Source organism: Solanum pennellii, chromosome 7 (genome assembly GCF_001406875.1).
Source record: "Solanum pennellii chromosome 7, SPENNV200".
In the NCBI taxonomy this organism is placed as follows: Eukaryota; Viridiplantae; Streptophyta; class Magnoliopsida; order Solanales; family Solanaceae; genus Solanum; species Solanum pennellii.
The window spans coordinates 78,666,873-78,685,292 of NC_028643.1; the positions used below are offsets into that span (position 1 = coordinate 78,666,873).

General features: G+C 34.9%; 3 protein-coding genes across 3 annotated transcripts; 1 reads left to right on the forward strand and 2 right to left on the reverse strand.

Moving 5' to 3' along the window:
- Positions 1-1,129: 1,129 nt before the first annotated feature.
- LOC107026518 (LRR receptor-like serine/threonine-protein kinase) lies at positions 1,130-5,005 on the forward strand. The gene is made up of 2 exons (XM_015227512.2): positions 1,130-4,090; positions 4,376-5,005. Exons 1-2 carry the CDS (start codon positions 1,303-1,305, stop codon positions 4,840-4,842), a joined length of 3,255 nt encoding a protein of 1,084 aa, XP_015082998.1. The 5' UTR covers positions 1,130-1,302; the 3' UTR covers positions 4,843-5,005.
- Positions 5,006-5,945: 940 nt separating this feature from the next.
- LOC107024104 (regulatory protein RecX) lies at positions 5,946-9,511 on the reverse strand. The gene is made up of 6 exons (XM_015225000.2): positions 9,358-9,511; positions 7,976-8,262; positions 7,779-7,887; positions 7,343-7,435; positions 6,956-7,043; positions 5,946-6,546 (listed from the first exon to the last, which is right to left on the reverse strand). Exons 1-6 carry the CDS (start codon positions 9,420-9,422, stop codon positions 6,256-6,258), a joined length of 933 nt encoding a protein of 310 aa, XP_015080486.1. The 5' UTR covers positions 9,423-9,511; the 3' UTR covers positions 5,946-6,255.
- A 597-nt stretch (positions 9,512-10,108) lies between these two features.
- Positions 10,109-18,138, reverse strand: LOC107024109 (kinesin-like protein KIN-14F). Its single transcript, XM_015225004.2, has 18 exons — positions 17,830-18,138; positions 17,208-17,398; positions 15,435-15,598; positions 14,951-15,091; positions 14,487-14,846; positions 14,267-14,335; positions 13,944-14,156; positions 13,726-13,807; positions 13,517-13,612; positions 13,262-13,441; positions 13,010-13,116; positions 12,718-12,896; positions 12,442-12,606; positions 12,108-12,361; positions 11,762-11,925; positions 11,506-11,673; positions 10,711-11,420; positions 10,109-10,633 (listed from the first exon to the last, which is right to left on the reverse strand). The coding sequence occupies exons 2-18, from the start codon at positions 17,377-17,379 to the stop codon at positions 10,387-10,389; spliced, it is 3,471 nt and encodes a 1,156-aa protein (XP_015080490.1). The 5' UTR covers positions 17,380-17,398; positions 17,830-18,138; the 3' UTR covers positions 10,109-10,386.
- Between the last annotated feature and the right edge of the window lie 282 nt (positions 18,139-18,420).

Genomic DNA, 18,420 nt, shown 5'->3' on the forward strand with positions numbered 1-18,420 from the left:
CCAATGAACATCATTTAAATTGGTCTTGCCGGTATAAAGAAAAACCAAAAACAACAGGCTCTTAACCCAGACAACGTCCTAGGCGTAGAGGCGATTCGTATCGCCCCTTATCCCCAAATATGAGAATATGTTAATTATCTTGCTGTAATTTGACTTAATTGGCAAGTGTTTTTAATTTGCGACAACAAATAAGTCATAATAAAATATAGGGAAAAGGGTCTGATATACCCCTCAACTTTGTCATTTGGAGCTGATATACCCCTCGTTATAAAAGTGGCTCATATATGCCCTTACCGTTATACAAACGGCTCACATATACCCTTGCCGTTACAAAATGGCTCACATATACCCTTCATTTAACGGAAGTTAAAAAATTAGTTTTAAATTTATATTTATTACTTCTAATTAAAAAAATAAATTATTTAGGGGTATATATGATTCTTCTATCAAAGTTCAAGGTATATTTTAATTTTTTCATACATAAATTATTTTTTGACTTCTTTTATTATAATTATTTGAATATCTTATTCTTATTTTATTTTTTTCTTTCATTCCTTAGTTTAAAGAATTAAAAATTAAACTATTTTTTTGTGTGTATTGTAATTTAATTTCGTATTCGAAGAAAAAATTTGGTCATCTACAATAAGTTTTACAATAATATTAGTGAAACATAAATAAATTTGATTATCAAAATAATAATTATAAATTAGTCATTGAAACAAAAAAAAGCCAAAAAAAATATGTTTGATGAGGATTAAATTTACTCATATGAGATTATATTTTTTAGAAAAAAATAATAAAAATTTAGATTAAAATTATTATTTTTTTCATTTCCGTTAGAGGAAAAGGGTATATGTGAGCCATTTGTTTACAAGTAGGGATATATATGAGCCACTTTCATAACAAGGGGTATATGAGCTATAAATGACAAAGTTGAGGGGTATATCAGACCCTTTTCCCTAAAATATATATTTTTAAAAGTCCGAACAACATGGACTAGGACATGCAACTTATTGGACTTATCATAATACTAACAAAAGAAAACAAAGAAAGAAAGATAAAAGATGGTAACATTAATATATATGAATAAATAAATCCAAATGAAGCCATCTGCATCATCAACTCTGAATTAACAACTATGACCAAAGTTTCAATAATAATAATAATAATAATAGAAAAATTCAAAGTGCTCTTGGATCTAGATCTTCTTCTGTTTTTCCTCTATAAACAAAACATGGGGTTCCCCCCTTTACAATCCCAAACTCCTCAACTTTCTCTCTTCTCTCTTAGCAGCAGCAAACAATGCTGGCTCCTTCAACATATCCCTTTCTTCTTCTTTTACTTTTCCTCTCTTCTTGTTATTCACTTGATGTACAAACACAAACACAAACACTTGTTGCATGGAAAAAAACATTAAACATAACTTCAAATGATGTTTTAACATCATGGGATTCTTTAGATAAAAGTCCTTGTAATTGGTTTGGCATAAGTTGCAATTCCAATGGTCATGTTGTTAGTATAAGTCTTAAATCAGTTGATTTACAAGGTTCATTGCCTTCAAATTTTCAGTCACTCAAATTCTTGAACACTCTTGTTCTTTCATCTGTTAATCTTAGTGGTCCAATCCCAAAAGAGTTTGGTGATTATCTTGAACTTAAGTTTATTGATATTAGTGATAATTCAATCACTGGTGTCATTCCTCAAGAACTTTGTAACCTTATAAAGTTAGAAACTTTATCACTTAGTTCAAATTTTCTTGAAGGTGATATCCCTTTAGAGATTGGGAACTTGTTTAATCTTAAGAAGTTTTTGATTTATGACAATCAACTTAGTGGTGAAATTCCAAAGGGTATTGGAAAGTTGAAGAATCTTGAAGAATTTAGAGCTGGAGGGAATCAAAATCTTAAAGGAGAACTCCCTTATGAGATTGGAAACTGTTTGAACTTGGTCTTTTTAGGCCTAGCTGAAACAAGCATTTCAGGGAATTTGCCAGTGTCAATTGGAAACCTGAAAAAGATTCAGACTATTGCAATTTATACAGCTCTTTTGTCTGGATCGATTCCTGAAGAGATTGGGAATTGTAGTGAACTGCAGAACTTGTATTTGTATCAGAATTCGATATCCGGTTCGATTCCAAGGAGTATAGGGAAACTCAGGAAGCTTCAAAGTTTGTTGCTTTGGCAGAATAGTATAGTTGGTGTGATACCAAATGAGCTTGGGAATTGTAAGTCCATTACAGTTATTGACTTGTCTGAGAATCTCTTAACAGGTAGTATTCCTACAAGCTTTGGTGAACTTTCAAGTCTTGAAGGATTGCAGTTGAGTGTCAATAAGTTATCAGGTACAATACCTACTGAAATATCAAATTGTACTAAATTGTCTCATTTGGAAGTTGACAATAATGATATATCAGGGGAAATTCCTAATGAAATAGGTAAGTTAAAGAGCTTGACATTATTCTTTGCTTGGCAAAATAATTTAACAGGTGAAATTCCTGTTTCATTATCTAACTGTGAGAATCTTCAGGCTTTAGACCTTTCTTACAATAATCTTTTTGGTTCCATACCTAAAGAAATTTTCAGTTTGAAAAATCTAACAAAGTTGTTGCTTCTTTCCAATGATTTGTCTGGTTTTATACCAACTGATGTTGGAAACTGCACAAATTTGTATAGATTTAGAGTGAATAGGAATAGGCTAGGTGGTACTGTTCCATCAGAAATAGGAAAGTTGAGTAATTTGAACTTTCTTGACATGAGTGGAAATCATTTTATGGGAGAAATTCCTTCAGCAATATCAGGATGTAAAAATCTTGAGTTTCTTGATCTCCATTCGAACGCGTTTACTGGTTCTTTGCCAGAGAAACTGCCAGGGAGTCTACAGTATGTGGATATTTCAGACAACAGGCTTTCGGGTTCGTTAAGTCCAAGTGTTGGTTCTTTAACAGAATTAACAAAATTGAATCTTGGGAAGAATCAACTTTCTGGTAAAATTCCAGCTGAGATAGTTTCTTGTAGTAAGCTTCAGCTGTTAGATCTCGGGTACAATGGTTTATCAGGTGATATACCTAAAGAGTTGGGTCGAATACCATCCCTTGAAATCTCTCTTAACCTTAGCTGTAACCAGTTTACAGGAGTGATTCCAAGTGAGTTTTCTGGTCTTAGCAAATTAGGAAACCTTGATCTTTCCCACAACAAACTCACCGGGAATTTAGACGTTCTCACGAACCTTCAAAACCTTGTTTCACTCAACATATCATTCAATGACTTCTATGGGAAACTTCCCAATTCTCCATTCTTTCATAAGCTTCCTTTGAGTGATCTTACTGGAAACCAAGCTCTATACATTTCTGGTGGGGACGTGATCCAAACGGGGCCTGCTGGACATGCCAAAACCACCATGAAGCTTGCTATGTCAATCCTAGTCAGTATAAGTGCTGTGCTGGTGCTGCTAGCCATCTACACGTTGATCAGGATGAGAATGGCCGCAAAGTATGGACCAGAAGTTGATACATGGGAAATGACTCTTTACCAGAAGTTGGACTTTTCGATTGATGACATTGTTCATAATCTAACGTCAGCTAATGTCATTGGCACTGGGAGCTCTGGGGTTGTATACAGAATAATGACCGAAAATGGGGTGACTTTAGCAGTCAAGAAAATGTGGTCATCAGAGGGATCAGGAGCATTTGGTTCAGAAATTCAAACACTTGGTTCAATCCGGCACAAGAACATCGTACGCCTTCTCGGCTGGGCTTCAAACCAGAACATGAAGCTTCTGTTCTATGATTACCTTCCCAATGGGAGTTTGAGCTCATTACTCCATGGTGTTGGCAAAGGAGCAGCAGAATGGGAAAACAGATTTGATGTAGTCCTTGGAGTAGCCCATGCACTTGCATACTTGCATCATGACTGTGTACCCCCTATAATGCATGGAGATGTCAAAGCAATGAATGTATTGTTAGGCTCTAGAATGGAGCCTTACCTGGCCGATTTCGGGTTGGCAAGGATTGTCAACACTGATGTTGATGCAGACTTGTTAAAGGAGAGTCAAAGGCCTCATCTTGCTGGTTCTTATGGATATATGGCTCCAGGTAATTATTTTTACTGCATTTTTTTACTCATTATCTCAGATTGATGATGGAGAAAGTAGAACTAGTCAATTTATGATGAATCCTCACAATACAAAAGATACCATTGTTGTAGAACTCACTATCTCAACTAGCTGAAAGCGAATGTAAAACTAGTCAATTTATAATGAATCCTCAGAATACAAAAGATATTGTTGGTGTTGTACTCATTAGTCATTATATCAGCTTGATTAGTTGCATCAACTTTTCTTGAATTGACAAAGACTCTTGGTTATTATGTGTCCACAGAACATGCTTCGATGCAACGGATCACAGAAAAGAGTGATGTATACAGCTTTGGTGTGGTCCTCTTGGAGGTACTAACAGGAAGGCATCCACTGGACCCAACGTTGCCCGGAGGTGCACACTTAGTACAATGGGTACGAGATCATTTACAAAGCAAGCTCGATCCAAATGACATTCTTGATCCAAAGCTTAGAGGCAGGGCTGACCCTGAGATGCATGAAATGCTGCAAACTTTAGCTGTTTCATTCCTGTGTGTGAGCACGAAAGCTGATGATCGTCCGATGATGAGGGATGTTGTAGCCATGCTCAAGGAAATTCGGAATGTTGATCCTGTTGTGTCTGAATCCGACCTGTTGAAGAAAAATGCAAGTGTAACACCTCTTCCAAAATCACCTGGCACCAAGAATGTGGATTCTCAAATGTCTTGTAGCTGCTCTTTTGTATTTTCTGATAACTCTATCACCAAATAAGGCATCAACATAGTGAACAAATTTGTGAATATAGCATTATTAGCAGTATGAGTTAGAGCAGGTTATAGATTTTATAAAAAAATCATGTATCCTAATTAAAGAAGTTTTCAATTTAGCATAAGCATTATAGAGTGAAAAGATCAGTTTTCATCATTATCTGAAATTGGTAGACTTTTTACATATACCAATTCAAATGACTGTTCACTTAATATCGTTTTCGCTCTTTTATTTGAAATTCTATGATAACGACTATTTTCCAAAGACGCAGGCAGAAAAGTAGTATTTCTATGTTATTTTCTCACCAGCCTAAGCCTTCAGTAAGCGAATCGATAAAAAGTAATAGATATTTGGTTAAATAATTATGTGCATACAATTTGTTCTAAACATCACCGTTATTAAAGTACACGTGGGAAGTGAATCAATCATTGTGGGGGAGAAGGTTTTGGAGTTATGTACCTTGAATTTATTGAATGCAAATTAAGATTCCCAATTGTCTTGTAAGAAATAGTTAAGCTACCAACTATGAGTTGGCCCCATCACATGATCATGTGATTTCTGATAAAAGCTTTAATAAGCAATTAGTAGGCTAGTGGGTTGGGGATGAATGTCACATAACTTCAATTTCAAGTTGGAATTTATCCTCATAATGTGGGATTTTGTGTAAAAACATGATACCATTTGCTTGAAAATAGTTTCATATATAATCGGGTCTCGAGTTTAAGTTATGTGAAAATATAAGGAGTGATTTCTCCTTTAATGAACCTTACACGACATTAATATGTGATTTGGTAAATAAATTCATATTTATCCAAGGGAAAATCATGACTAGATAAATACCACAACCATATATGGGGAACGGACAGAAAATTGTCTATCAATGTATGAAAAACAAGCAGAAAACATGTGAATTTTTTCGATAATCTAGAAATCCCGAGGACAGGTGGCACATACTTAGAAACTCAACAGATAATGAGCTCGCCCTTCTACTCTTCTCCACTTACCTATCAAGTTTTTGTCCATGAAAGGTTTCAAATCTCATGACGCACATCTAACCCACACATCATTGTACTCTTATCACTTGATCAAAACCCAGAGGCAAAACACAAAGTTAAAAATGGAAACATTCTTATTTACAATCTGGTTAATGTGGCAAAATACAGTACAATTTACTTCCAGTGAAACTGCTCACTTCCTGATACAAAAAGACTTTAGGGCTCTTGACCTCTTGCCTTCTGTGCTGATCTTAACACTTAAAAAACTATTTTTGAGATGGCAAAAATAGACCGAATAATTGACCCAGTTCCTTGTACTTCCACTAAGGGCCATTTTACAGTAGGAAGAGCTCGTCTACCTCATCGAGTTAAGGCAACATCAAACAGATCATTATAATCCCTTTCGCTGAGTAAAGGGACTCTATTGAGGATGGCTGGATTCTAACTTCTTAAGTATGAAACTAACCACGCTCCAATCAAAGCCACGATACTGAAGCCAACGAATAATCCTTGCTTTACGTTTTTCTCTAGGCACATCTTGCCCTTTAAGCCACTGTTTAGATGCCTGGACATATAATTGATCCAGAGACGGTTTTGATATAGCATGTCCTGATTCTCTTGATTCTTGCTCTTCACCAGCTTCGTCATTCTTGAAGACCAATTTTATGGCATTGTCTGCATCCACTTCACTTACACCCTTCTTGATCAAGGCCTAACAAAAAATGGCAAGGCCATTCAATAGGGTTCTAACAAAAATAAAGGGACCAAAGCTACTCTTCTATATGATAAACTGCAGGATAGAAAGAATGAAAAAGAGTGTAACTACTCAAAAGAACTAATAAAGCACCAGATGATTGGACTACAACAACTACAACAATGCCTCAGTCACGAATAAGTTGAGGTCCGCTACCAGAATGCTGAAATAGCTAAACAAATGACTACTTCCATGACTGACTTCATTATGATGTTAACATTTTTTTATTTCTTTGCATAAAGTATTCAACTTAGGATTCCACAAGAAGCATATATGCTCTCACATGCTCCTAATGGATGGGCCAAAAGAATAAAAAGTAGGCTCAAAATCTCAATAAGTGAAGCAGTTCACAAAGAGAAAAATTTACTTGCTTGATTCGTCGTGGACCCCAACTTGAGGAAGACCATCTGGACCGAGAAAACATTTCAGCATACAGACCGTCATTGATTAAACCCCTAGAGCAATACACAGAACAAATCCAGAAGAGGCCAATTATGATGAAATTAAGATGGATCAGTGAAATACAAACTCATAAATGACTGATAAAACCTATCGCATTATGTTCTTCAATTTTCCTTTTAGCAAGTTTAAGTGTAGCACTTCACTCTAGATAACAATAGAAAAATGTAGGTGAACAAGTGACAAATGAGTACCAATAGCCAAAATGTAACAGAGACTTGAAATAACATTTCTGTATTATCGAAGACGTGGTTGATAACTATGATGGGAACATCAAGATTCCAGTTTGATTTACCTGGTATGGAAATCTGTTATTACAGCATTAACAACATTGACTGTAAACTTTCTTCCCAGGAGCTTCTTCTTCAGTTCTACAGCCGTAAGTGCTCTGCACAGTAAAAAAGCATGCATCAAAAAAGTGGTTCTCTTTGCATCAGTGTGAGGGCCTCTTTTCTTAACTTCAATAGTTGGAAAGATAATTTATGTGCATCAGCAAGGTTCTAACAGTTTCATCGTTCACGCATCTAAGTGAAATCAACGCTCACACAACTCTATGTGGTATGCCCGTATATAATCAAGGAGATGAATGTCTTATCCATCTAGTATAAAACTCAGAGAGTCAGAGTCACCAACACTCAGGTTGCAAGTAAGATCAGTGCAGTGAGCTAATAATAGTTGACTGCAAATAATAACGACCAGATAGAGAGAGACGAGACATTTAATATTCTAACCTTGAAGCAAGTAATCGAACTGCGATTGTCTCAGCATCTTGCCTAGCTTTATCAGTTTCAGCTATACCATGTTCAAGTACAAAATCTTCATCAACTTCATCTTCCTTCCCTGAAATTCCATATTCAGCCTCTTATTTGAATTTGAGTTTCCACTACAGGTAAAAACAACAGAGAGATGTGAATCAATTCAACCATACCCCATTCAACCTCATCATATAGGCTGGTGATAAGCTTTTGCTTATGATTTCGAGACTTGGAATGAAAAGGTATATCTCCGTACTTCGATCCTCCACCACCGACAGAAAATTCAGTTTCCTGAACTTTCCTGTTTAAGAAGCTGTTTTTTTCGATGTCCAAAAAGTGCTTCTTTGGCAAAGCAGATTCTGACTCTTGGCTTTCATTAGATCTCTTGGGGATGTGCCTGACTGGAAAAGCGCTATAATCTCTGCCTCGGGAGCAGCTTATGGCACTAAACTTCTGCACCCTAATAATCATATATTCATATCATACTAAAACAAACCATTTTATTGGACTAACATACATACAAAGCCAACCATAGTTATATGCCCATTTCAATAAATGTGTATGAGCTGTACTATATTTCATGGCCATATTTGCCCTAAATATCAAAGCTTTGCTTAGCCAAACCATGAGACGCAGGTATCGATTTCAAGAATTTTGAGAACGAACTGTCTAGATCATTTCTATGTGCAGATTTCAAATTTGCTTTAACAAATCCACGTAATACAAGAACTCATTTCGAGAAGTTGAAGAATGAACTGTCCTAATATTTTCTATGGTCAAATTTTCTCTAAAGATCAAATCTTAGCTTTACAGATTCATGTAACAGAAGTAACCATTTCAAGAATTTCGAGAATAAACAGCGGTACTCTATTAGTTAAATGATCATGCTTACCTAAAAATCAAACCTTTTTTAACCAATTCACATAACACAAGAACTTATTCAAACCTTTTCTTCACGAATCCATTAACACAAGTACCAATTTCAAGAATTGGGAGAATGAACTGCTGAAATCTCTTCCTATTGTCATGTTTGTCCTAGAGATAAAACCTTTTCACTAAAAACCCCACGTAACACAACTACCCATTTCGATAATTTGGACAATGAACTGTAATAATCTTTTCGATGGTCACATTTGGCCTACAAAAAACAAACCTTTTCTTCACTAAATCTACTCACACAAATACCCATTTCAAGAATTTGGAGAATGAACTGCAGTAATCTCTTCCTATGGTCATATATGTCCTAAAGATCAGACCTTTTCTCTAATAAAACCCAACATAACACAACTACCCATTTTCAACAATTTGGACAATTAACTGCTGTTATCTTTTCTATAGTCATTTTTTCCATAAAAATTAAATCTTTTCTTAACCAACCCACTTCACAGAATCACAGAAGCACTTAAAAGAAATGTCAGGTTATAAAAATACTATTCTATAACATCAAAAAATGCAGTAATATGTGTGAACATGACAGAAGAACTCTAGTAAACATAGTTGCAGCTACTAGTATAAAGAATTTACTATAAATTCTCAAGTGAGGAAAATTGCTAACCAGGGGATGATAATGGCTCTAGAATGAAACAGGATTGAAGCTTTAACTATGAAAGGAAGTGCCATGTTCTGTTTCCCAGAGCTAGGGCTTTGTACATTTTAATTTGGCTAAAGTGCCAAAAAGTGACTCTTGAACTATATTTTATGCTTTTACTTTGCTTTTTTTGCACAAATATATGTCTCAAAGGAGTATGTGACTAATTTCTGGCACATGAAAAAATTAATAGACTAACTTCTAACACATAATAAAACTTTAAATCTTGAATTTATATTTCGTTGAACGGTTGAAAAAAGAGACTGGAAATTCCTAATATTTGCTAATATATTACTCAATCGTAAGTACAATAATTTGACGTTTATAATAATTTCGTTATATATTGTCTTCAAATTATAAAAAAAATTTGCTCCAAAAAAAATTGTCTAAATGGTTTTAAGTTGCAACAAAAACAAAAATTATAGGAATGTCAAAAGGAGATATCTTCCCAAAAAAAAAAAACAATGCACTACTATTCGCCAATTACTCATTTTGTGTGATACAGTCAAAATTTTAACTGTGAATTAGAATATAATTTTATTTTTTTTAAAAAAAAAATGTATATATTAAAATCTACATAAAAATAGAGTAATAATTAATAAATTAATGAATACTCAGTTGCTGAGTTTGCTGTCTCTTTGTTCAATTGTAATTGACATAGAGATAAAGATGATGTTTAAGAGTATCACAGAGACAATATAACTTGATGTTCATTATATCCACACAAAAGCCTTTGATGTTTCATTCCAAATATCAAAACAAAGAACACTTTCTACATATATTTTAAAGTTTTATCAGTTTGTATATATAAATACATGGCAATATATATCACTTCAAATAAAGTTTGAGGATATATTAGTGGTTGAAGTCCTCAATGACATCAACAACCATCTCTCAGTAATGAGGGGCATGCTCCAAAATGCATGAAGTGGCTGTACAAGAACTACCAAATTAGTTGATCCAAATGATGTGTAGTATATAAATATCAAACTTCTCTCAGGGCAAAAACATGAATTTTCCGCGCGGTGTTGATCTGCTTCTTCTCAATTCTGGAGCCAATGAGTTGTTCACTTCCTTTGAATTTCGAGCAATTCTATTGGCATTTGATGGTTTGTCTTCTGGTTTTCTGAATTCAGGATTGAATGAATTGTTTACCTCAGCATTTCGAAGCATGTTATTGCCACTTGATGGTCTGTCTTCATATTTACCAGCTAAAAATGCTTCAACTGTCTGTGATATTTCTCTGTGTGAAATCGATTAGTTAATACAAAAAATAGTTGTTATATAGTATGTGTAGATTCTCAGAGAAGTAGGCCTTACCGTTCAACGTTTTGAGAGTTCCTTGAGAAGTTTCTTGGAAGATTTCCATTACCAAACCTTATGGTTCCACTTATATTGGATCCAACAAATCCATTCTCATTTTCAGACTCAGAAACATCGCTTCTCTGAGCTTCGTCCATCATTCCACCATGACATCCATCAGAAAGTAAGGTCACTGAAACATCTGATTTAATCTGTATTTTAGTTGATAACTGATGCTTGGATTTGAGCTTGTTCTCATTTTTACTTTTCCTGATTGCACCTTGTCTTACATTAAGCACTTGCTTAAACTGCTCCTCGTCGTGTTCTGGAATTTTCCTGTTGCTCATCTTCTGGAGGCTATATAGAACATCAGAGATATTTTCTTGCCTGGATTGCTCTCTTGAACTCTGATATCCTCTCGTTCTATCCGAAGAGACAATAGCTGGCATATTGGTACTAGACTTATTGATGGTGACAGGAGCTCTAGCAGGAAAAGGCAGTTTCATTACTGGTTGATTTTCAAATGTTTCAGGCTTGTTTCTGCTTCTGACATGAGCACCTCTATCTGTTGATATTGATCTTCTAACGGGTGGCGATGGTGATCTCCTCATGGGGGAGGCTGCTGATTTTTCCTCTGTGAGCAAGGGCATTTTTGGGATGAAATCCTTGTCCGTGAACTTCGAGGAAAACTGAGACCTCCTTTGTTTACCTGATGAACAGCTTCTTACCTATCTCACCACAACAGAAGTAATTAACAGTTGCAAGTATGATACGTGAAATGTGATGTTTTACTTGGATTTCCAACTCATTTACCTCTCTAATGTCATCCAGAGGACGCTGATTAGCTTCCGTTTTCAAGTTACTATTACCAATGTGCCTCATTGTTCGTAGAGGTGATGCTTGCCCTCGAACATTTACACTACTTTTTAGGAGTTCAAGTTCAGCTTCCTTCTTCTCCAGCACTTGCTTAAGGTTTGAGATCTAAATTAACCAGAAACAACACAAAGACATCAATTACAGTTACAAGAAATTGTTTGGTACTTTCAACCAGTAATTAAGAAGTTATGACCTCTTCTTTCATGTCTCGAATTTCACCAGTTTCTTTGTTAGATCGAGCTGCGCCAAGATCTATGGAAGCAACCCTCTCAGCAAACTTGAGGGTGCTAACTGTTTCTCCAAATGCATCTGCCTCTGGATTTATGTGCACAAACATCAACGTCTTTGCCTGACCACCTGTAAAAGAGAAGGTAAAAATATTAACTTTTCAGGATTTTCGGTCTTTTTCAGCAGGATTATACATGGGTGTGATATGCCTAGATAGATCGAAATAGGAATACTATCATTATTGGAGGTGAAAATGATTGCATTAACGAATTAAACTCGAAAAAAATGACCAAAAAGTGATCATTATCTACCTAATGAGTCTTGTAATACTTGAGTAAGCTTGCTGTTTCTATAAGGAATATGTGAGCTCTTTTGTGCAAGAGCAGAGATAACATCTCCTAATGCTGACAAAGATTTGTTTATATGTTGCGCCTCCTTTAGTCTCTCGCCAACAGCTTCAGATTTATCTACTCTCTCACTTCCAGCTAAATCCACAAGGTGAAGGCAGCCCTTTAATGTAGATCCAGATACCAGCTCTCTTCCTCGAACATGAACTGTCAGAATACTGCAAATGTAGGAAGAAAATTAAAGAAGAATAACCTCATGCAACACTTCATAATGTTCATCTACTTATGTAACAGGTACCTGTGAGACCTACTACTCCGCTCATTTAAAGCAGTAGCACCGACAGCACGGTTCTTCTGCCCAATTCTCATCAAATCAAGTACATCTTGAGTGCATGTAACTGGAACTAGACTAGCATCAGGTACATTGAGGCCATTCAGTTGAGAATTATTTCGTATATCCAATGTTTGAAATGTTAAGGTTAGACAAAAAAATCCGAATTTTTTACTGTGTAAATGATGCAGTTCAGTTGAGCGTGTTACTATGTAATTCATCATATATCTGTGTAAAGGATATCGCCTGTTAGCCCCGTCAATGACTAAGAGATCTCTCACTTGCTCATTATATATTTCGATCATTTGGACTCCAACTTCATACTCTATCATGTCCTGTCTTGCCTTTGTAGTGCTGAATAAATCACGCAAAGCACGATAATTTACACCCCATGTCTCCTCTGTGTTCAAGTCTGGACCACTCTGGAAGCATGAAATATATGCATTTGTAAGATGTCAAAATGCAACGCACTGTTATCAGTACTTGAAGTAACACAATATTCAATCCCATCAAACATTATATCACTTAAAATTACCATGGTGTATGTCTTTCCCGAGCCAGTCTGTCCATAGGCAAAGATACAAACATTAAAACCATCAAGGACAGTCCTAACCAACGGCTGAGTGTCCACGTATATTTGTTCTGAAAATACAAAAAGAAAGATGTTGATTAAGAGAATTCTCCACAAACACAATCTTGTGATAGAAGAGAATGAAATGTGCTACTTATTATAGACAGAAAAAGAGAGAAGGTGCTAGAGCAAGGCGAGGTGAGAAAGAAGACATACGTTGAGTTACTTTGGTTCCAAAGACCTTGTTGAAACTGAAAATCTTCCTAGCATCTTTACCCTGCTTACGAGGATTGACAATCATGATGTCTCCATTTTCTCCGATATAATCAACTGTGGACTGCATATCAGGTGGTCCTGATAGGAAGGGCCTAACTCTACAATATACCCTTATTGTCCCTGGTGAAGAAGTAAAAACTTAACTTCTATACCACAAACATTTTATATGAAAATGTGAGAATTCAAGAAACTTACCTTTTAGGTCCTGGACTTGATTGTAAAGCAACCGATTTTCTTCCAATACTTTGTGATAAGAAGATGAGGCCACCTCGAGGCCCTTAATATGGTGCACTGAGGAAAATCACTTTCAGATTCAAATTCAGCGAAAAGATTATAGGATTTGGTAGATGGAACAGAAGTTACATTCATTTTTGTACAAATAAGGACATTAACGTAGTACTAACCAAGCCTTCTAAATTCTTCTTCCCATCCTGACTTATACTTTTGAACGTCTAGCTTGGTTTCTCTGCAAAAAATTTTGAGCTCCTGAACGATAAATTAACGAGACAAGAATCAGTCGTTTCCTCGTTAGTCTTCATTGTTTATTTGTGTTTTATACTATTCTCTACAAACAAATTGTTGTCCATGATTCAATCAACTTGCTGTAGTCAAATTATCATACCTCTAACTCCTTTTGTTGAACATCAACTATTTCTTCATTGGCTGCGGTGAAACCATTATTACACCAGCTGCTTTCACGTTTCCCACCGCAAATGCATTCACTGGAGACCAAGCTAGTTCTGTGGCGCAAATAGTTTGATATGGCTTCGAGAACTTCCGATCTTGATAAAGTACTGCACTCATCTGCCAATATTTTCTTCAGAAAAAGTCTGAGCTGCAAGTGCCAAAGTAACTGTTAATCTACCACATTCGGTGACAAATGGTAATCGACATTAATATTGGTGTTACACAAGAAAATGCCTATCACAAAGTTGCTGTTGTTACCTGATTACTCTGAGAAACCAGCAATCCAGAGAAGTTCTTGACTACTTTCCTCAGCACAGCATCAATTACCTGCAAATGTTCATCCTTAGTACAAAAGAAGGAATGACCCTTGAAATTTGTCTAACGTGAGATGTCTAAATGAAATGCATATACCAACTACTAGCTGCGGCTTCAATAAGGACGTTCTGTTTTTAGATAAACTACACATAGTCTTACCTACCATTGAATTCAAAGGGAAGTCCTCAACTCCATTCCTCTCCATAAGATAAGCCTGTAGAAGCCCGAGACCAAAGCGATCAAAGAGGAAGGTCAGTATATTAGCAGCATTTGAATCTTCAAGCGAGACTTCGCTAGATAAATGGAGAAATTCCAACAGCTGGTCGAATTGTGATGACTCAGAGTCATCCACTGATTCATCTGCACTGTCACTACCACCAAATGAGGACGGTGATCCTTTAGGACAGGACGTGATCCTGACAGTTCCACCATACTTCCAAACTCCAATTCCTCCAGCTTGTTTCCATTCATAATATCCTTTAAGGCACAAAATGCAGTCTACAACTTTGTTTGATGAACCACCCTACAAGTTCAAAACCTTTGCTCAATACAATGTACCTTGGAAAAACAATGTGAAACATACTTACATATAATCCCCGCCAATGTGAACAAACTGATCAGTCTAACCTTTTCAAGATCAGATGCTTCGAATGTTAAAAGCTGCATTTTGCCAACAGCTACAAGGAAATTCCTCATGTTCTCGAAGTATTGAATAGCAGATTGAGCTGCACATTCTGAGGACATATCGACTACTGAATTCACCACCACCTAATCTCATGTATCAAAACATAGTTAGTTACTTAAATGTTCAAGAATCCCTTCTTTCAAAGACATAAACTGTGTTTTAAGTTACTAATTTCACATTTTATGGACGAGTTTATGTTTTGCACACTGACAGTACAAAAAAATGTGCACACTATTATGTATAGACATATCAAACCTGATATAACTGGTTGAATTTCACTGATATTATGAAAAAACAATCACAATGTTAGCATATATAACTTAAAAACTTTGTGGTAATTAACTGAAATTATGTTCTAGGTGACCTGATAGCGTATAATTTATATTATACTAGCAATATTTAGAAGTTGAACTCTACTATAAGTACCTTGTGAACAGCACCAGGATTGACTTTGTTGAGGACATTGCAAAGAATGAGACCATTGCGAAGAGCACATCGAAATTCTTCTTCACTTGGTTCTTTTGGGAGCACCTCCGATGCACCGGAGTCCATCTGCCTCAGCCATTCCGCCGCCTGGTACCTCCTTGCAGCTGCAAGTAATTCATTCCTAATTTTAGTTTGAAATTTTAGAAGTAAATTACTAGTGTCATGGCTTAATTTCCCCATGCATGGCATGTTCCCTACAAAATTATATTAAGATTTTTATTTGTGATTCGGTTATCATATTATCTATTATTATTGTTCTTACTTCTTCGTTATATTTACTTTCACAAGGTAGAAATAAGATTGTATACGCAATACCCCTCAGACTCCACCCACATTGTTGTTGTACTAGTAATATTATTGTTTTCTTATACCTCCATTCCATTTCAATTTTCAGGGGAATGAACATATCCATTTATTTGTTAAATTTTACGTGACTCGAACTACTAACCTATATTGGGGGTGCTTAAAAAATTATTGATCTTTCTTTAATAAAGTACTATCTGGGCTGCTTAGGCTCCTGCTAATGGGCTCATAGACAGGCAAATAATGTATAAGACATAGCCCTACTTAAAGCCCAAATCATTTTTTTCCTTACACATTTGCTTTCATGTCCATTTTTTCCTACCTAAAAGTAAAGGCTCCTGAAATAAACTTGAGGTCCAGTGAAAGACAGTGAAGGAGTTAGGAATTGAGATGAGATTTTATTTAAAAGAAACATTAAAAAGGTACAAATATTAAGGCATGAGTAATAAATGTCAAAACGTATTAAATATTATTAGAGGAGAATCTAGCTTTAAAGTAATAATTTTACGTCGATTCAGTAACTTTTGTAAGAATAAAATTCTAGATCTGCTAAGTGTGAGTGCATTTTGGCCCACATGTACATAAAAGTAGAGTTATATTATTTTGATCCAATCTTTATCTCAAGTCGTGTAGCATAAGGTTGGTAGTGCACCTTGGTGTGATTAATGATTATCAACCTCTTTTAAGCGTCATTTAAGGAAAATACAATTAATTATCCTAATTAGTTATCAATATTTGTTAATTTAACTTTGTTTAGGCAAAAGTATAGTAATGGGGGTGGACCATATAGACTACTAGAAACTTTTTTTAGTCTAAAGACTAGTGAACCAAATAACTCAAAGTTCCCAACAACTCCACAACATCATGATGTGAGGGACATTCCTTTATTTTTTTTATTTTTTTTTTATTTCAGCCTTTTCATCTTAAATTTAAATTCTTGGTGCAACAACACCACTAATACCACTCTTAAAATCATCTTAGTTTATTTTGTTCCTGTCTATAATCACGATGTCCTCGTTAATTTATGCATACATCGATTTATTGTTTTTTATAACTGTCTAATTTGCAAAGCTAGGTTGCGGTAAGGATATTCAATTGAATCTACCTTGCTAAAAAATTATAATGCATCATAATAAATAATACATTTTTGTTATATACAAATGATTGCATTTTCTTGGCATAAGGGAATATTAGTGGTAAAAAATTTTATCAAAATATTTTATTTATAATCTAAGTATGACATTTTAGGATTAGTAACTTTTCGAGCTTCGCCAATAAGGTCGTGACCCTATATAATTTGTTCTCATTTGTTTAATAAAGGATAGAATTATCTGATATCTACGTTCATTTACTATGCACTGAAAGTAACGTGTCCGAATACTATTGTTATAAAAAATAATATTAACGTACCTGCTTCTTCAGCTTTTCTTTGAGCTAAATCAAGATCGTTGAACATCTCCTCGGTGTTAGATACTTCATTACTACTTGAATTATAACCCAAATTTCCCTTCAATCCTCTAAAATTCTTCACTGGACTGTTGAACAATGAATTGCTCTGATTTTGATTACTCTCTTGCGGCATCTTCAATCTCCTCAGTAAACTGTAAACAAATTAAAACACAAAATTTAGCTCCTTAACATAAGTAGCGGAGTCAAAATCCTCACTAAGTGTCTCAAAATACGAAAAAATAAACATATGAATAAGGCAAATGCTATTCAAAAACTAACAAATAATTTTAATTTGCGTATAAACAGTATAAGCAATTGGCACTAAAAGTTTCATGCAAAGTAGCAAGTACATGAATCATAAATCACATTTAGTACTATGAAATGATTACGAATGAAACAGAGCACAAAACACACAATTATTTACTAATTATGAAATTGAGAATTAATACAATCCAAAAAATGTGAATAATAGCAACAATCAAAGTCCCAAAGCTACTGAGTTTTGCTGAACCGTAGACGAAGCTTTAGATGCTACAAAAATGAGAAAACATAACAAATTAGTTGATTTGTAGATTCAATGTACCTGTCAGAGAGTGAAGAATGAGTAATCGCCAGCGCCGGCGCCGGAGAAAGTAAGCAAACTGCAACGGATTCTGGAAAGTGAAAGAACAATGATGAAGAAGAAGATTAAACGGTTGTGGAATTTTTGGATCTGAAAAGCTAAACAATATGAATTAATTGATCGAAAAAATTAACGAGCTTCTCGTGTTTGGTTATTAAGGATTCAAAAAAAAATATAGGGAGAGTTTTTTTTTTAATGCAACGGATACAGAGAGACTCTGTTTTTTTCAATGGAAAACATAGCTTATCTTTATTGGACTCTATTTTTAACGGTGAAGTTCACTGAAGTTGAACAAGCATACAATATTCTTTTTATTTGGTTATCATTTATGTTTTATTCCTACTTTTTAAATTAGTACTATCTCCATGTCTATTTAATTATTCACTTTAAAAATAACACATATTTAAATAGCAATAATTAATATAGTAAAGTTATAATTTTACCCTTATTAATTATGATTTCAAAAAAGATGAATTAAAACTTAGAAATTTTTAAAAAATTTAAATGAGGATATAATAGAAAAAAGAATTTGTCCTTTCTTAATAGGGACAT